Source organism: Nelusetta ayraudi, unplaced genomic scaffold (genome assembly GCF_046127955.1).
Source record: "Nelusetta ayraudi isolate G7.1 ecotype Tasmania unplaced genomic scaffold, CSIRO-AGI_Nayr_v1 ptg000019l, whole genome shotgun sequence".
In the NCBI taxonomy this organism is placed as follows: Eukaryota; Metazoa; Chordata; class Actinopteri; order Tetraodontiformes; family Monacanthidae; genus Nelusetta; species Nelusetta ayraudi.
In genome coordinates this window covers 8436939-8454673 of record NW_027466069.1, presented here as the reverse complement: position 1 = coordinate 8454673, position 17735 = coordinate 8436939, and the positions used below count along the sequence as shown (strand labels likewise).

The window sequence follows — 17735 nt, the reverse complement described above, 5'->3', positions numbered from 1 at the left end:
GAATTGATGATTCACTGAATGACTCAGCGACGTTTCTGCAGACTCATATTTTGTGGGCCGTCACCCCCCTCCACCTTCCTCCTCCCTGGCTCCTCCCCTTCTTTCCCCATCTCTCTCGCTCCTTCCACCCTCTCTCTCTCTCACTCTCTCCCTCTCTCTCCCCCACAGCCCCCCTTTAAAGCCGGTGCTGTGCCGCCCCCCTCTCGCTCTCCGTCTCCGGTGGCAGCAGGGAGAGAGAGAGAGGGCGAGCAAGGAAAGAGAGAGAGAGAGCGAAAGACTCTCCAGAGCCGCTCTATCACGCCATCACGCCGCCGGAATCCCAGCATGCCTTTGCTGTCCAGCCTGAGTGCCGCTGCCGTCCTGCTGCTCGCTGCCCACTGCGGGGCGTGGACCAGCACCCCCCTGCAGGGCCCCTCCAGGGCCTGCCCCTCCTGCAGGGGGCTCCAGGGGGCGGGACGCCCCAGTGGGGGGGCCTTGGCCCCGGGGGAGCCGTGCGGGGTCTACACACGGAGCTGCGCCAGGGGACTGCGTTGCGTGCCACCCCCGAGGGAGCTGAGTCCCCTGCAGGCGCTGCTGCAGGGCAGAGGGGTCTGCGCCAAGCACAGCAGGACCACCCCCACCGACAGGCCACGCCCCACAGGTAGGAGCCCAGGGTGTGGGTGCGAGTGTGTGTGTCTGTCTGTGTATGTGTGTGTGTGATGTGGTGTATCTGGTTCTTCCTCTGGGGCCGTCCTCTGTGATGGAGCCACCTCCTGCTGGGCCAGCAGCAGTACTATGCTGTCATGAGTGATGCTGCTGTGTTCTGCCCTCAGGTCCTCAGCCGTCACACAGTGATGACATCGAAAGAGTGAGTACACACATAAACACACGCACACACACAATCCATCTGTCAGCATATGCACACGCACACAGACAAGAAGTTGTGATGATTGGTCTCTTCACACTCACTGCGGTGCCTGATGTGTTGCTGCTATGCGGCAGAACTAATTGAGCATGATGGGAAATGGGACAGTCCTCATAAAGTGTGTGTGTGTGTGTGTGTGTGCGTGCGTGCGTGCGTGTCAGTGTGTGTGTGTGTGTTTGTGTCTGTGCGTATGTGTGTGAGCGTGTGTGTGCACGCCGAAAGATTTCATCATCATGACAGCTTAATTATTCTAAGTTACAAGAAATGTTACCAGTTGCCATGAGCTGCCTGACGTCACGTTCACACCAGCGGGGGCGCCACTCTGTGACGCTCACAGCGGCACCCCCACTGGTGGGCGGAGCCTGTAACGCCACCTCGTTTCCAGTGGAATCCCGATTCTGCTGCCAGTCCCAACACACATTGCTGTGTTTTCAGGCGCCCTGTCGTAAGCTGCTCAACAGCGCCCTCCGGGGGCTGGAGCTGACCGTCATCCAGTCGGACCGGGACATCTACATCCCAAACTGCAACACGCACGGTTTCTACAGGAAGAAGCAGGTAGGGTCACCTGACCGCCACCCACCAATCCTGCCCCATCTTGCCTACTCACCCCACTCCTTTATTCTTGCTGCTGTGCTGGGGTCACAGTGCCGCTCCTCCAAGGGCACGCAGCGTGGCCACTGCTGGTGTGTGGACGAACTGGGAGCGCCGCTGCCCTCCCGTGGTGGCGGAGACACTCTCCCGTGTGACGGAGAGTGACGGCTGGACTCCGAGCCTCTCGGGGGCAGAAGAGCGCTGGAAGATTCCTGGACAAGCACTTCCTGCAGAAAACACATCAAGTTTTGTGTAGAAGCACACACACACACTGTCACAGTCCAGCCACTAGCTGAGCTGCGGCGCTGTTGGCTGCGCCCACCTCCATCTCTGACACTGCCCGGGTTTGTTCCCGCCTCAGTGGCTGAACACTGTTAAACCCAAAACCTCCCCAGAGGAAGTCGCTTAAAGAGGCCACTTATTATTTCTCAGTCTGCAACTCCACCACAAAAACTCCCACTGATACCAGGTCACATGACAGGCCTGCGGTCGAGACCCTGCAGCTGATTTGTTGGGATGTGAAGCAAGAGAAGATTAAAAGAGAAAGAAAGAAAAAAGCTTTCAGCTGTCACTGGTTTGAGAAAAAAGTTGAGGCATATTTTTATACAGGCCAATATGATATTTTATATATATATATATTCACACATGTTGTTGGTTTAAGGAACGATCTACAGCACAGTGGCATATATTTTTATATTATTAGCTTTTTTTTAGTTTTGTTTATTGACAAAGTCTATTTTAGTTTATGTTGGAAACAGTCTTGTGTTTGTGAAGAAAGAAAAACAAATTAAGCTGCTGCACATCTTATGACCACAAGTTTATAACTTTGTGAGTTGTTGATATGAGAATGTCTGTGTGATTTGTTAAGTCAATGTCGAGCATCATGTCACATTGTCACGTTAGGGTGTATTTGTCACAAACTGTGTTATCAAAGCTGTTGTGTTGATGTGTGTGATGTGATGACAAACCTCCGAAAATGAACGGAAACATCTGAAAATATGAAATAAAAAGTAACGAAGACTTCAACGGCAGTCAACTTTTTTTTTCAACGATAGATTTCCATCACAGACGACCATGAACGCACGTCATGAGTCCCGGATGCCCCGCCCTCTGCGTGCCGTCATGTGACTGGACTGCCGTTCTGCCATTGGATCCCTTCCCCTGTCAGTCGCCAGCTCGGCACGTGGTCACTGATATCAGGGTCGGCGGGGGGCGGTGGTGGGCCTCTGACGTCATCTCCCGGTAAGAACGAGCGAGCGACTCGAGTGAGAAGCTGAAATCGATTTGCCGGCTCCGCTCCGATACGGCGCGGGGACCCGGGGAGGGCCGCTCCGCCTCGGACAGCTGTCATCAGGAGGACCGCAGGGCGAGGACGGCGGAGCAGCGACCATGGCCTCAGTCAGCAGCTCCGGGGCCTCCGCCAGCCCCATGGTGGTCCTGGCGCCCAAGACCAAGACCAAGAAGAAGCACTTTGTGCAGCAGAAGGTGAAGGTGTTCCGGGCCAGCGACCCCGTCCTCAGCATCTTCATGTGGGGCGTCAACCACTCGGTGAGCGGGTCGGGGAAGCTAACGCCGTTGCCGAGGCTAAAGCCAACTGGCAGAGTGTAGCCCTCAGCGGCTAGCTGGTTAGCATCCAGGGGGACGGTCTGTCACAGCGGTCGGCTGTTAGCGTCGAAGCTAAAAGGTGTCAGCTGGTTCCGGTTGAAACATTGCTGTGTGTGTGTGTGTGTGTGTGTGTGTGTGTGTGTGTGTGTGTGTGTGTGTGTGTGTGTGTGTGTGTGTGTGTGTGTGTGTGTGTGTGTGTGTGTGTGTGTGTGTGTGTGTGTGTGTGTGTGTGTTCCCAGATCAACGATCTGAACCAGGTTCCTGTTCCCGTCATGCTGCTTCCTGATGACTTCAAGGCCAACACAAAGATCAAAGTGAACAACCACCTGTTCAACAGGTGGGGGCGCTAAGCGGCAGTCTGACTGTTGGCTGTGGCTGTACAGCAGCTCAGTAGCAGCATTTCCACTACAGTTGTTCGCAAAATAAAAGCAATATTTCTAAAATTCCAACAAAGTACAATTGAGATTTGCAGGTGTTTCCATTAAAAATGTTATGAAGCGCATAAGATGTAATTCTCGTAAAATCTCGTCCCGCAAGATTTTACACTGTGTGTGTGTGTGTGTGTGTGTGTGTGTGTGTGTGTGTGTGTGTGTGTGTGTGTGTGTGTGTGTGTGTGTGTGTGTGTGTGTGTGTGTGTCCCCTCCAACAGAGAGAACCTCCCAGGCCACTTCAAGTTCAAGGAGTACTGTCCTCAGGTGTTCAGGAACCTGAGGGAGCGCTTCAGCGTGGAGGACCTGGACTATCAGGTAGGAGCTCCAGGCTGGACCTGAAGGCCATCGAATGTCTTTGAAGGTCCCTGAGCAGCCGTGTTTTCCCTGCAGGTGACCTTAACCCGCAGCGCCCCCATCAGGAGCACCGATGACCAGGGGGAGGGGCTGATGCTGACCTCCTACGATCGGACGCTGGTCATCAAGCAGATCTCCAGCGAGGAGGTGGCTGACGTCCACAACATCCTGTCGGAGTACCATCAGGTGGTGCTGCACTCACTCACTCACTCACTCACTCACTCACTTACTCACTCACTCAGACACTGAGGCTGTCAGTCTTCACACACTTAGACCTAGATGTTCAACACACACACACACACACACACACACACACACACACAGATTCACTCACTCACTCACTCACACTGTGTAGCTGAGTCAAGTTGACCCACACATGGGTTTTGTAGAGCAGCACACTGATTGGTCCAGTTTTAGCTCTGCCCCGTCTTCCTGCCGTAGCGTCTCTGGCTGCATCAGACTCTTTGTTTTGTCAGTGTGAAGAGGTCGCATCAGACTGTCAAGGTCTGGATGGACGAGATCAACCAGCAGAAATCAAGCGCAAGGAGCTGCTAAGAGACTCGCGCAGCCGACAGCAGTGTTGTCTCTGGTGTGATCGGTGGTTGTGCTCTCATCCCCGCAGCACATCGTCAAGTGCCACGGCAGCACGCTGCTGCCTCAGTTCCTGGGCATGTACCGGGTGAGCGTGGACAATGAGGAGACCTACCTGTTGGTCATGAGGAACATGTTCAGCCACAGACTGCTGGTGCACAGGAAGTACGACCTGAAGGTGAGGACGCCTCCACACACACACACACACACACACACACACATACACACACACACACACATGCTGTGTCTCAATTCAGGGTCTGCACCCTTCAGACAGAGTGTCCTCCATCTGAAGGAAGCGTTCTTCGAGTACCCGACATAGAAGGACGGACTAAACCCCGCCTCCCCGGTCACCACTCGGGACGGTCTAGCCTTCGGCGTATTTCCTTGTTTCGTCACCGCCGTTCCCTCCGGCTGGCCAACCCCGGAAGTGACGTTTTTATAGTATCAAGCTAACCATTGGTTCGCCATCTAACGATGGCGTTGCATGATCAAATAAATAAAATCCGTACGTTAAAAACTGGATACTTTATGTGAAACTTCAATACTTAAATTTATATGTTGTGTCTTAACCAGAACATGCCGCTAATTTCAGCTGACTTCCCAGGATCCTACGATGCTTTACAGCAGCACGCAAAGCATCATGGGATACCCAAGTATGCCAAAGGATAGTAGCGGTGCATCCTTGGAATCGGCTAAAACGAGTGCGTATTTCCGAGTACGCATTTTGAGCGTCCTAAGCACCCTTGGGAATTGGGACAAGCCTTTGCGCAGTGCGATGACGCAACTTCCTTTAAAAATGCGCACTTCAAGGATACAGACCCTGAATTGAGACACAGCAACACACACAGACTGTACCCCTTGCTGTGACATAATTTCCTGGTCACTTCCTGGTTTGAGATCTTCACAGGGGTCTGCCTGTTCTTAGACAGAGGTTGTTGATCAGGATTCAGGATTCAAGAACTTTATTTGTCACATGCTCAGAGGATGAGCAATGACGTCTAAAAGTGACAATGCTTAAAGCATTTGCAGTGTAGAATGAGCAGCAGGAACAATAAAGAATAAAAGAATAACACTGTGTACAAGCACATTTTTTTCTTAAATACAAAGAGCACACATGATTGAGATCGTGCAATGTGAAGGAAGTGAAGGGATTGTTGAGACACGACCATGGTCATGTTGTGTGATGATGACGCTCACCTGTCCTGTGCTTCTCGCAGGGTTCTCTGGTGGACCGGGAAGCCAGCGACAAAGAACGGGTAACGTATCAGAAGCAGACAGTGTTGTCCTGTGACCTCTTCTGTCACAACTGGCCCGTGACGCGTTCACTTCCCCCAGGTAAAGGAGCTACCCACCTTCAAAGACGTTGACTTCCGGAACAACATGCAGAAGGTGTATGTGACAGAGGAGGACAAGGAGAAGTTTGTGGAGAAGGTCAACAGAGACGTGGAGGTGGGTGGGCTGCAGTGGCCTCTATTTGACCAGGTGGTGGCAGCACTAGCAGCTGGAAACTACTGGATGTAACCAAGTGTTTGGTGTCTGCAAGTGCAGTTCCTGGTGAAGCTGAAGATCATGGACTACAGTCTACTGTTGGGCATCCACGACGTCGGCCGGGCCGAGCGAGAGGAGGACGTCGAGGAGGTCTTCAACGAGGAGGAGCAAGAGGCGGAGAACGTCTACGGAACCTCCCCCGAGGGCATTGCCGGCTACCTGTCGGCCTGCAGACCTCTGGGACCCGGAGAGTTCCACCCCTACGTAGACGTGTACGCCATCAGGAGCTGCACAGGTACGTGGTCCTCATGGTCAGTGAGCTACTCGGGGAGGCAGGGACGGTCTTGACTGATGCTGCTGCTGCTCCTCTCCCCTGAGGTCAGGAGCTCCACAGAGGGAGGTCTACTTCATGGGCCTGATTGATATCCTCACTCAGTACGACACCAAGAAGAAGGCGGCGCACGCTGCCAAGACCGTCAAACACGGGGTGAGTCAGAGCTTCCCCCCCCCCCCATCTCCAGATGTGATGTGATGTGATGGAAGGGGAGGAGCTAACAGGAGAAGGTTGACCTGCTATATGTCTGCTCTGTTGCAGGCTGGTGCTGAGATCTCCACCGTCCACCCCGAGCAGTATGCCAAACGATTCCGAGACTTCGTCTCAAACATTTTTGCCTGACCGCACCGCAAGCCGATTGGCCAATGCGGCGGCTGCACGTTCTCGCTACTGATTGGTGACCTCGAGCTTCTTCACTGCTGATATTTATTGAAAGAGTCTCTCTGCGAAGCTCTCAGAAGGCAACACTGGGGGGCCCTGTTGACCCATTGACTGTTTCTTTGTCTCACCCCAACACTCCCACCATCAACCATCTCCAATCATCTCCGGCTCCGGTACAACTTGTTAGCTTAGCCAGTTAGCTTCCGCTGAGCTCGACGCGCAGCCAGCAACACTAATCTGCTAGCTGCTAAGCTAAAAGGTCGCTAGCTGCGTTGTTGCGTCACAAGTGTGATTGTTGAAAGTGTCTGGAAGCTTCAGTAGCAAACAAATGGAATCAAGCGGCCGACATGTTTTCACACATTGATTAGATCCCTTAGAACCAGCGACGTCTCATAGCTTAAAACACTAAAGGTAAATAGTTGCATCATTTAGTGGGCGGCATGCTTTGAAATGTACAAAGTATGAAACAGGACCAAAACAGGACCATAACGCAGGACAGAAGTTTTTGAATTTAGAATCGGTCACTATGAAACAACTTCTGCTGCTCTAGACGCCTGTGGATGTCCGAAGCTCCGCCTTCTTTGCCATCACATGATGTATTTTTGCAAATCAGCTTTTGGACCAAAATATATATTTTACAAACAACTGCAATTGTGTGGCTCATTATTCTGTTGGGTGCGGGACTTCCTGGGTTTTGAATCATTCTGGGCACCTGAGAAGGTGATGGGGACATGCCAACTAATGCTGCCAACCAGAACCAGGCCAGAAATGGTGTTCTAAGTTCTACTGGTAGAAGTTCTGGTGCTCTCCAGCCACATGCTGCTTTGACGTCTGGCCACGGTGCTGGAGGCCAGGAGGTGAGAGAGCTTTCCTTCCTGAAGATGTTTCTGCTGATGGTTACTTCCTGTTTCAGCGGCACTCAGAATGTGCTGACTGGCTCTTACCGGACCACGAGCAGGCCTGATAGGCCGGGCAGGATGGGGGTGGGGTCAGTAAAGTGCTGACCATCGGGAGAAGAAGAGGCTGCACTTCCCTTGGTTCAGCCAACACAAATGTTACCAACGTTCCTCTGCAGCCACCAGTGGACCTAGGTCCCCAAGCTCCGCCCCCTCAGCACACTCCCAACTAGCACCAGTCTGTTATCAGGGACTTCCTGCGATTGTCTTCAGCTGACACACACACACAAAAGCTCTCTAAGTTTGTTGCGTCATCACAGCCCAAATCAACACCAATCAGAGAGCGAAACTCATCTATCAATCTGTTGATCAGATGTTTGTCTTTTTTTCTGATCAAAAAAAATAAAGAAACTTTCATCCGAACACACAGTGTGTGTGTGTGTGTGTGTGTGTGTGTGTGTGTGTGTGTGTGTGTGTGTGTGTGTGTGTGTGTGTGTGTGTGTGTGTGTGTGTGTGTGTGTGTGTGTGTGTGTGTGTGTGTGTGTGTGTGTGTGTGGAGGGGAGGGGAGAAAGAGAGAGGAGGGGAATGGAGCCCCCGGCCGCCCCACTGCTCACATCTCCTCACCCTCAGAGCTTGAAGGAGCCTCGCAGGGATCCCTCTTCTCCTCAAATTACCTTCTACTCCTCAGGTGACCTATTCTTCTGCTTCTTCTCTGCTCTCTTGTTTGACCATCTCTCCCGAGGTTCAAACTCTTTCCAATGCAGTAGGGCAGGAGTGAAGGTGGTGCAGTGGGACCTTCTCCTGCTACTCCCTCTGGACATCAAGGCTGAAATCATCATGTGACTGTTTGAAGAACCCTTTTGACTTTTTCCCTCTGCAGACGATGAGCGCTGACACGTCCAACTACTCCTGGAACCTGAATGGCACACCGTGGTTCCTGATGGACTGCACCCTCCAGCCGGACAACCAGTCGCGGCGTGTGGCCCTCTTCCTGCTCTACATGCTGATCTTCATGGCGGGCCTGCTGGAGAACTCCCTGGTCCTGTGGGTCAACTGGCGCCGTCGTCACTCGGCCAACGGCGTTCTGTTCTGCATCATCAACGTGACCCTGTCGGACCTGATGGTCATCACCATCCTGCCTTTCTTCATCATGGAGACCACCCTGGACAAGGTGTGGCTGTGGGGCCGCTTCCTGTGCAAGGTCACCTACCTGGTCTACCTGATCAACTTCTACAGCAGCTCCATCTTCCTGGCCCTCATGACCCTGGAGCGCTACCGGTCCCTGAGCCAGCCCTCTGCCCGTTCGCTGTTCCCCGTGGCGAGCAACCAGCGCTGGCTGCTCTGCGGGGGGGTGTGGACCTTCTCCTTTGTTCTGGCCCTGGTGGAGAACGTCCACGTGGACCTTCTGGAGTGGGATGAGCCAGGCTGCTACATGGTCCCTGAGTACAACTACTTTGAGTGGTTTACCACGGTGACCTTCATCTCGCTGCTCTTCCAGTTCCTGGGTCCCGGCGCCATCATTGTCACCTGCAACGTGCTGATCGCCCGGGCAGTCCGGACCACTGCCGATGTGCAGGAGCGGCGGGATGTCTGGCTGGTGCATGTCTACTCGCTGGTCTTCACCGTTTGCTGGCTGCCGTACCACATGACCACGCTGCTGATGATCGTGGACGACTTCAACCCCTTCATGTTCAGCTGCAACATGGTGGAGGGCCTTTACTTCTCCTTCAGCGTGGTCCAGACTCTGACCCTCTTCCATTGTGTGGCCAACCCCATCCTCTACAACTTTCTTAGCAAGAGCTTCTGCAACAACCTGGTCAACACTGTGCTGGACCACATCCCCCGGCAGGAGGCCCCTGCTCCGCCGGGAGCAGGAACCCAGCCTGGCGCTCCCAACGGGGGTGGGACCAAAGTGGCCTCGCCCCGCAAGTGGAGCAACGGCAGCACCAGCGAGTCCGACGTGGACTCGTAAGGCCGGCTGCAGGTCTCCAGGGACTGGAACCATCAACTTTAACGTTCCAGCAGCTGCCTGGCTTAGTTTCAAGCAGAAACTCTAAACTCCCAGTTTGATTCCGATCACGTGATTTCACCGTATTTATCTGCTGTCACATGTTGAAATACGGGAAAGTGTTTAAATGTATTTACTGATGTTTCCATTCATGTATTCAATCAAGATAATGTGATTAAAGATCTCTTTTCCTGCTCTTTGACTCCTGCTGTCACTGGGGAATGGAAAGGGCCACATGAGAGCAGGAAGTGAAGCTTCACACTATTCACTGCTTCCTGTCATTTATTCTTTGAAAAACATCCATCCATCCATCTTTTTGCACCTGCTTCCTCCTGCACTCAGGGTCGCTGAAATCTGCTGGACCCTATCCCAACTGTTCCAAGATCAAAGCAGAAAAACACATGTTTTTGGAGTACCTAATGCAGACACAGGGAAAACATTCAGACTTCACACAGAACCCAGGTCTAAATGGTAAAATGGTAAAAGGACTGCACTTATATAGCGCTCTTCCAGCACTTTCACGGTACCCCAATGCACTTTACAAGGCCTCTCATTCACGCATGCACGTATTCATACACCAATGGGTGGCTGCTGCCATGCAAGGCGCTGCCTAGCCCCATTGGGAGCAATTTAGGGTAAAGTGTCTTGCCCAAGGACACAACGACGGACTAGGATGGAGCGGGATTTGAACCTCCTACCTTTCTGTCATTGGCCAACCCGTGCCACTGTGTCTCCCTAAAGGCACAGTGACTAACACAGTGACACAATCTGACTAGCTAGTTAGTTAGCTAGTTAGTCAGAGCTAGTTAGAGTGCTATGGAGTTCCACATTGGTCCCTTCTTGGAACAATTCTCTTCAAGTTTTACAGGTTACTTCTTGGTAATATAACTACAAAACATGACAATGACTGTTATTGCGATACGGACAATACTCAATTATATCTCAATGTCTATATATCTAATACACACATACATAATCATATATGATATTTTATATTGCCTAATGCTTCATACTAGTAAAACTGAGGATCATTGTGGGCCTAGGTTAGAGACAATGTAGTAATTGCGAGGCGTGCCAGGTTGTTGTCGTGAGATGAGAGTAGAGTTCCATGAGATTTCCTGTTCTTGTGACACAATAAAACCATTTTCTTTCAGTATGTTTCATCTTGTCAAATTGAAACTTAAAAACCGTCAGACTGGGATTATTGCCAAGTTATTGGTATGGGAATGAATCTGGTTGTTATAAGTTGTTTTCTGGATTCTGCTTGCATCAGTTTGTTATTCCAGAAATAATTTTAATTATTCCCACATGATTCACTTGTCAATACAAGCCGTCTTCCGTCTCTTCCCTCAGGATGCTGCTTTCAACTCCAACCGCTACGTTTCCCACTGATCGCTCAGTGACTTATCTCAACAGAAGAAGGCCTCTACAACTTAACAAATCATTGCACCGGTCCCTCAATTCCAGGAGGCAGGTTACAAAAAGAAACTGGTTATTGGATGAAAACCTTTTCGGTACTTCAGTGTAGCTGTAATACCGGCCTTGACCACAACCGCTGCACATTTGTCTTGCGGAGGCGCTGTTTGACCACCTGACAGTTTGGTCCGATCGCCACTGCCCCCTGCTGGTGACGGATTGACAATTCTTCCTGGTCTGCTGCCCCCCAGCTGCTGCTGTCCGCGCCTGGCGTCATCCTGGTTGAATCCATCTCGTCAGCAGGTAACGAAGCTTTCCATCACCTCGAACTTGTCTTGAAATTCCACTGATAGTCTGTCCAGACCTCATCCTGGAAGATCTGGGAGATCTTCCCAATAAACTCTGCCTTGAGGACATGTTTAGTCCAGCTTGTAGATCATCTGACAGACTGACATGTCATTCAAAAGCCTGAGTAATTAAAAAAAAAAAGAGAGAGAAGTTGTTTTGACATTTTACTGCATGCTGTGGTTATTTAATTTCCTGCATGGACCTGATTTCCATCAGAAAGGGGTCACGCGTCAACAGAATACAGACAGAAGACTTGTTTTCATTTTTATTTTTTTATTTTACAAATTCTCCAATCCGTCCAATCAGAAGTTCCTGCGAGACACAAGACATGCCATTAGTGAAACATTTTCAACTTCACTTTTGCACAAACATGCAAAAAAAAGAATCACGATCCAATTTCAGGATGCATCCAATTTTTAATCCGGCCATGCACTGAAATATGTGCACAAGGGTGTTTTTCTGGAGTCAAACCCAGTGCCTCAGTTACAGGGATACTTCCTGTGAGAGGTGAAATCAGCTTACCTTGCTTACTTGGACACAACGCCATCAGTCTTGGCCAGCCTGAGAATCGAGTCGTCAGATTCCCCCTACAGGATGAAACAGAAGTTCAAGGGAAAAGTCAGGCCAACACTACATCGACTCCTGGGCTGTGTCTCAATTCAGGGTCTGCATCCTTGAAGCATGCATTTGAAAGGAAGTTGCATCATAGCACTGCACGAAGGCTTGTCCCAATTCCCAAAAGTCCTTACTCGGAATGCGCCCTCGTTTTAGCCGATTTCCAAGGCTACACCGCTACTATCCTTTGGCGTACTTATGTATCCCATGATGCTTTGCGTGCTGCTGCAAAGCATCATGGGATCCTGGGAAACCAGATGAAATTAGGGGCATGTACCGGCAAAGAAATTCATGTATTAAATTTCACATAAAATTCAGTTTTAATATCGGGTTTTTATTTATTTGAACGTCCAATGCCATCGTTAGATGGCGAACCAATGTTAGCTTGATGCTATGAAAATGTCACTTCCGGGGTTGGCCAGTGGGAGGGACCGGCGGTGACGCAACGAGAAAATACACCGACGGCTAGACCGTCCTGTGTGGTTACGGGGAGGCGGGGTTTGGTTTGTCCTTCTAGGCCGCGTCTTCGAAGAACGCTTCCTTCAGACTGAGGACGCTCGTTTCGAAGGGTGCAGACCCTGAATTGAGACACAGCCTAGATCTCTTAATGAGGGGTTGGACCAACACTCACCATCCTGCGGATGGCGCCACAGATGGCGTAGGTCTTGAACTGGCCGTTGAAGCGGCCGGTCACCTTGTCGACCTGCAAGCAGGAGGAAGAGGGACAAGAGGTCCAACAATCAATGGCTCAATCAGACATTGATGATTTGGATTCGTCATTGTACTACTGGGTGCCTTGACCAAACATTTTTAACACAGCAATATCACACGTACATTGGTTTCAGTGGGACTGTATTTTTTTCCTTGCACGTTTCAAATGACTTGGGGAGGAATTACAACAGTGAGCAGCTCCAGAATGGCCTACTTGACTGTCATGAGTGAATCATGTAGAAGAACATCAAGACTTACAGCCCAGCGACTCAACGTCTCAACTCCAGGCTTTATTGCATTAAAATATAAGAGTATTTGATTCAAAATCATCTTTCTAGTCCCCCCTTTTACAGGGGGACTTTGTGGGTTCCCCACGGACCAACATGATGAAACACCCCCAAAACACACACTTTCATTACACTACTTTTATTCCTGTCTTTATTACTGCAGACATTATCAAAAATCTTTGGAAAAAAGATCAACATCTAGTAATTAATCAAATTTTCGCAGTTATTCTACCCTGAGGATGTCTTATGGAATTATTTTTCTCCTATTAAGTGTACAGAAGCCTTGAATCTGAAAATGAAAAAAATAACATCCGTCTTCACTAAGATATGCTGGAAGGGCAGCATTTAAATATTTCAGCTGGCAAAATTCCTGAAATGCAGCAATTTCATGTGGCGTCATTATTATTATGATTATTATTTTTAGGTATTTCAAATTAAAAACCTAAGCTAACCAACCAAAGAAGCCACAGGAGTGAGCAGTTTGGTTTACACAGTTCAGATCAGCAAGTGCAGGAGATCTGAAGACATGTACAATATTTTCCGTAAAACAGCTGCAAGTCAAAACATTTTCAAGTTATTATCCGATTGGTTCCGATTATCCTCAACATTTTTCCTGGATCTAGTTCTGGGTGATGTTCTTCAGACAGAGCACCTCCGGCATGAGAAAACTCAACATGAACTCAGGGCAGGAAAAATCAATATATTATCGGCATTAAACGCCGTTTTAGCGGATAGGGATATCATTATTATGCAAACAAAATTCATTACCTCAGCAATGTTCATCTGGATCGAAGCGTGATCTTTAGCTCCGATGATTCTGTTGCTTGCGGAGCTGGAAACAACACATCACATTTTGGTTAGTTGACAAAACTAACGAAGACAAATAGTCCAGCGTGTCCACCGGCTGGCAGCGCAACAGCTCGTCTTCCTACAGGAAACTCACCATTTTCGTGGGACGTAAAGATCCACAAATTCACCTGCGTCGTTCTGCATGTTGGAGCTTCTTAGGTTCAACCTGAAAATGACGCGAAGAACTCCAGGGGTTAGACTGAGTCCGACCAACACACAACACGTTCACGGCCTGACGAGATTTTTTTATTTTTGAAAAAAAGGATATTCTGTTCCAGAGACTGTTTCACACCGAAGCTACGGCTAGCGAGTTAGCAGCTGGCTAGCAACAGCGCAACATGAGGGCCGCGTGTGCGGCTCGCGCAGACACGGCGGCTCAAAGCCACGATATTTCCGAGAAAATAGCCCACTTAAGTTTCCACAGAGTACAAAAACGTTTAACTACCGTTTACAAAAGTGTAGAGGCGAACACAGAGAGGATAAATACGATAAAACTGGACCATTCGACGGAGAGCTGGACACAAACTCACCTCGCTCGACTAATGGCCGACAGGAAAGAGGGAGGGAACCGACCCGGAAGTAGAAAAAAAATACAATGAACCGATTGTGTAGCCCCCTGCTGGATGAATTTATACTGGTGAGTCTGGCGATTCTGCCACGCAAATAATTACATGTTTACTCGGGTAAAGAGTGATATTTATTCGTACTTTTATTAAAATAATAACAATCACATACAAAATGAGGCCTGTAACAATCCTCCTTTTTATTTGTTTTATTCAAGCCCCGTTTAGAAAGGGGAAATCACATTGAGACCAAAGGCTCTTTTTCAAGTGCGACCTGTTCATATCAATAGAGACAACTCGCAACTGATTTCCTGAGCTTTATTAGATTTCACATAAACTAAAGCCAATGTGACAGATACAAGTGCATAGAATTGTAAAGAATTGTAAAGAATTAAGGAAAACTGCACAGATTCAATCATTCAAGAACCTTCAAAGTTGTTGACATGAAAAGATGAAGTGATCTTCAAAACATTGAAAAACACACAGCCTGTCGTGTAGTTGGTCCTGAGAGAAACAGATGTGGAACTGGCCACAAGTGTCAAAAGTATTAACAAGTACAGATTGGACTCGGTTACTCAAATGTTCATGTTCTGAAACAAACTGAAGTAAAAAGTAAAAATTAGGTGGGGTTTTTTGTCAAATTCATTGATAATTTTTCAAAAAGTAAAAGGTGACAGAATAATCTGGACTGAACTTGTTCTTTTCTACATGTTTATTTTTCTCTGTACTGAAAATGTACTGAACTACGGAAGCGCATTGCTGCCAAAAACGTGATCATTTTTTAGTTTTTACGTGATAATGTTCACATAATTTCATAATGAATCTAAACTAAATGGAGTGAGGCAAACGGAGGCACCATGTCTCGTCTGCATGAGTTGATTAAACTGTATTTTAAACTTGGTTTGAAGCATGGTGAGATCTTCAATTTATTAAACACCATCGATGAAATTAACATAAGTTTGCGTACTTTGAGGAGGATTTTGAGATGTATGTGTTGGAACTCGCAGCTCGTCCATAGTTGGAGGGAAACACTTGATACGGTTTCTTTCTTTTATAACTTTGCTTTATTATATATTTCCCATGAAAACTTTCGTGGACAGAGCTCTTCTTTCATGGTATCGAAACATCCCATAATACAACAGAGAACAACAAAACGCGCTCATACACCTTATTGGCGTTAGTGGATCATGTGACTCCCACTGGCTGATTAACTTCAAAATAAAATAATAAAACAATATAATATGAGAACATACAAAATCCAACAGTATAGGATTGTATCAAAGGAAGAATGAATCCGACCCGATCAGCTGGAGGGGCACGGAAGGCTCCATGGGTATAAGTTCCACCATCTCAACTGCATCCTAATTTTCACGTAAAACCGTGAAAATTATCATGTAAAAACGTGAAAGTATTACATTATAAGTGAAACTATTGCGTTATAACGTGATACTGAATAATCTCCCTCTAAAATATCATCCACTCTTAAATTCAACTACACCACAGCTGAGTTCGAATAACTACACTTCAAGCAACATAAACTAGAACAAATAATGCCTTTTTCATCTTTTAAACAGTTTTAAACATAATAGTAATCTGTGCATCTTTCCAATGTAAGGAGTAGAAAGTACAGATTTCAGAAGTCAAAGTAAAAAATCATCGGAAAAAGAAATACTTGAGCACAAGCACAGCTCTACTGAAGTACAGTGAGGAAGTATTTTGTACTTTGTGACTTCTCACCTCTGGCTGGTCAGTGCTGGCTGACACAGGTGCAGCCGACAGCCAGCTGGTAGGGACACCTGCACATTCCCGTCAAATCATGATTCGGCTGCAACACCCGGATCGACAAGTAGATGGGTTTGGCGACCATGTGCTCCACGTTGCAGGACATGCACACAGCTGTCTTGATGTGGTGGGGAAACCGGCCTGAATCTCTGTCGATGCTGGAAGGTGTGAAAAATCAAAGTGTGAGGGCGTGTTGATGAGCTGCTGACCTGTGATGAGCTTCTGGCTGAGGGACTCACATCAGTTTCCAGGGAGCCACGGAGGAATTTTTCAGCTCTGAAACGTGGTTGAAGAGCGTGTGGGAAGTTGTTCCGTTGGTGGCGGGTCTACAGTTCGAGGGACAGCTGCACGCCATCCGCATCAGTCCTAGAAGAAACTGCACACACACACACACACACACACACACACACACACACACACACACACACACACACATTTAGACTCCTCCCCCTCCGCATTTTAGCTGGTCACATGGTCAAAAAGCTACCCAGGTCCAGATTGAAGATTAAGATGATTTCTCTGTCAGGCCTTCAGCAGCAAGAGCTCCTGCAGTTAAACCACTGCTGTCACACTCACCAGAAGAAGAGTGAAGGTCATGCTGGTCCTGGTTTTGGTCCTTGTCCACCACTCCAATCTCCAGCTAGAGCATTTTATATTCGGTTATCAAACAACAGATTTGCATCAAGAGGAAACAAAGGGGGCAGAGCCTGCAATGTATTTTCATTTGGTGTTCCATCCTGTGTGTGTGTGTGTGTGTGTGTGTGTGTGTGTGTGTGTGTACGTGCTGCACTCGCCTCTGTAGAGTTAAGGAATACTTTAGATGTATAAAAGCTCATTTTGAGGTCATGGTCATGAACTGAGGTCAGGTCTTTTATTCTTCTAATCGTCCCTTCACACTGGGAGAATTTATTTTCCGTTCACTTAACATTGAATATTTTTGAGGGTTTGAACGTCTGTTGGTTGCTTCAAATCATTCAAGACAAATTTTTCAGACAGGTAACAGAGTGAGAACCAAATTTCTGGCCTGGGATTGGCTGCTGGAGGCCCAGGCTGGTGGAAGTCCTGCTGGCTGAACCTTTCCATCGCATGCAAATTAGTAAAAATCCTCCCAAACACCCGTTTCCACATTTAGAATGTAAATATTTGTGTGTGTGTGTGTGTGTGTGTGTGTGTGTGTGTGTGTGTGTGTGTCAGGTGATGGATTTACACTTTCCCTCTGGACTTCCCAACTGGACTTCCCAACACACACACACACATACAGCAGCCACTCTTATCTGTTGTTGTAAACAGTATGAGTCACTCTGAGGGAACACCTGCTGGCTTACATGATTCATCCATGGAAGAACCCGGAGATAAAGGTCATGTTCTCCACACTGAGTGGGTGGAAGGTCAAGATCTGAACTTGTGTCACTGGTGTGAAGGTGACACACCTACAAGAGGTTCAGGTTGGAACCACAGACGAACACCACTGATTATTAGGTACTGAAATGATATAAAATTAAACCTGCAAGCAGGGTTGATGGGGCTAAGCCCGCCTACCCTGACTGAAAGCGGACCCCCGTGTATCCCACCACGTG

At 48.6% G+C, this 17735-nt stretch overlaps 4 protein-coding genes and 1 long non-coding RNA gene across 6 annotated transcripts; 3 read left to right on the top strand and 2 right to left on the bottom strand.

The window, feature by feature from the left end:
* Nucleotides 1-248: 248 nt before the first annotated feature.
* Nucleotides 249-2395, top strand: igfbp6b (insulin-like growth factor binding protein 6b). The gene is made up of 4 exons (XM_076026936.1): nt 249-640; nt 813-847; nt 1340-1459; nt 1550-2395. Exons 1-4 carry the CDS (start codon nt 325-327, stop codon nt 1658-1660), a joined length of 582 nt encoding a protein of 193 aa, XP_075883051.1. The 5' UTR covers nt 249-324; the 3' UTR covers nt 1661-2395.
* Nucleotides 2396-2676: 281 nt separating this feature from the next.
* pip4k2ca (phosphatidylinositol-5-phosphate 4-kinase, type II, gamma a) lies at nt 2677-7327 on the top strand. Its single transcript, XM_076026932.1, has 10 exons — nt 2677-3043; nt 3340-3437; nt 3750-3846; nt 3922-4071; nt 4508-4654; nt 5697-5735; nt 5815-5928; nt 6028-6262; nt 6351-6454; nt 6563-7327. Exons 1-10 carry the CDS (start codon nt 2885-2887, stop codon nt 6641-6643), a joined length of 1224 nt encoding a protein of 407 aa, XP_075883047.1. The 5' UTR covers nt 2677-2884; the 3' UTR covers nt 6644-7327.
* Nucleotides 7328-8132: 805 nt separating this feature from the next.
* ackr5 (atypical chemokine receptor 5) lies at nt 8133-9783 on the top strand. 2 transcript variants are annotated; one of them, XM_076026934.1, is made up of 2 exons: nt 8133-8267; nt 8460-9783. In XM_076026934.1, the coding sequence occupies exon 2, from the start codon at nt 8463-8465 to the stop codon at nt 9549-9551; it is 1089 nt and encodes a 362-aa protein (XP_075883049.1). In that variant the 5' UTR covers nt 8133-8267; nt 8460-8462; the 3' UTR covers nt 9552-9783. The 2 variants fall into 2 exon arrangements, with proteins under 2 accessions (XP_075883049.1, XP_075883050.1); XM_076026935.1 differs by having other exon boundaries at nt 8247-8321.
* Nucleotides 9784-11604: 1821 nt separating this feature from the next.
* Nucleotides 11605-14389, bottom strand: rps21 (ribosomal protein S21). The gene is made up of 6 exons (XM_076026937.1): nt 14344-14389; nt 13908-13979; nt 13733-13796; nt 12598-12669; nt 11874-11938; nt 11605-11663 (listed from the first exon to the last, which is right to left on the bottom strand). Exons 2-5 carry the CDS (start codon nt 13955-13957, stop codon nt 11879-11881), a joined length of 246 nt encoding a protein of 81 aa, XP_075883052.1. The 5' UTR covers nt 13958-13979; nt 14344-14389; the 3' UTR covers nt 11605-11663; nt 11874-11878.
* A 503-nt stretch (nt 14390-14892) lies between these two features.
* Nucleotides 14893-16759, bottom strand: LOC142888541 (uncharacterized). The gene is made up of 4 exons (XR_012926701.1): nt 16735-16759; nt 16398-16534; nt 16114-16316; nt 14893-14976 (listed from the first exon to the last, which is right to left on the bottom strand). It is a non-coding gene; the product is annotated as an uncharacterized LOC142888541 (long non-coding RNA).
* Nucleotides 16760-17735: the final 976 nt, after the last annotated feature.

Coding starts and splice junctions, on each gene's coding strand:
- igfbp6b (XM_076026936.1), top strand. CDS start 325: ATGCCTTTGCTGTCCAGCCTGAGTGCCGCTGCCGTCCTGCTGCTCGCT. Junction 848..1,339: donor ACAGTGATGACATCGAAAGA/GTGAGTACACAC, acceptor CTGTGTTTTCAG/GCGCCCTGTCGTAAGCTGCT. Junction 1,460..1,549: donor GTTTCTACAGGAAGAAGCAG/GTAGGGTCACCT, acceptor CTGGGGTCACAG/TGCCGCTCCTCCAAGGGCAC.
- pip4k2ca (XM_076026932.1), top strand. CDS start 2,885: ATGGCCTCAGTCAGCAGCTCCGGGGCCTCCGCCAGCCCCATGGTGGTC. Junction 6,263..6,350: donor CGCCATCAGGAGCTGCACAG/GTACGTGGTCCT, acceptor CCCTGAGGTCAG/GAGCTCCACAGAGGGAGGTC. Junction 6,455..6,562: donor CCAAGACCGTCAAACACGGG/GTGAGTCAGAGC, acceptor GCTCTGTTGCAG/GCTGGTGCTGAGATCTCCAC.
- ackr5 (XM_076026934.1), top strand. CDS start 8,463: ATGAGCGCTGACACGTCCAACTACTCCTGGAACCTGAATGGCACACCG.
- rps21 (XM_076026937.1), bottom strand. CDS start 13,957: ATGCAGAACGACGCAGGTGAATTTGTGGATCTTTACGTCCCACGAAAA. Junction 12,670..13,732: donor TCCAGATGAACATTGCTGAG/GTAATGAATTTT, acceptor TCCTGCTTGCAG/GTCGACAAGGTGACCGGCCG. Junction 11,939..12,597: donor GTGGCGCCATCCGCAGGATG/GTGAGTGTTGGT, acceptor TTCATCCTGTAG/GGGGAATCTGACGACTCGAT.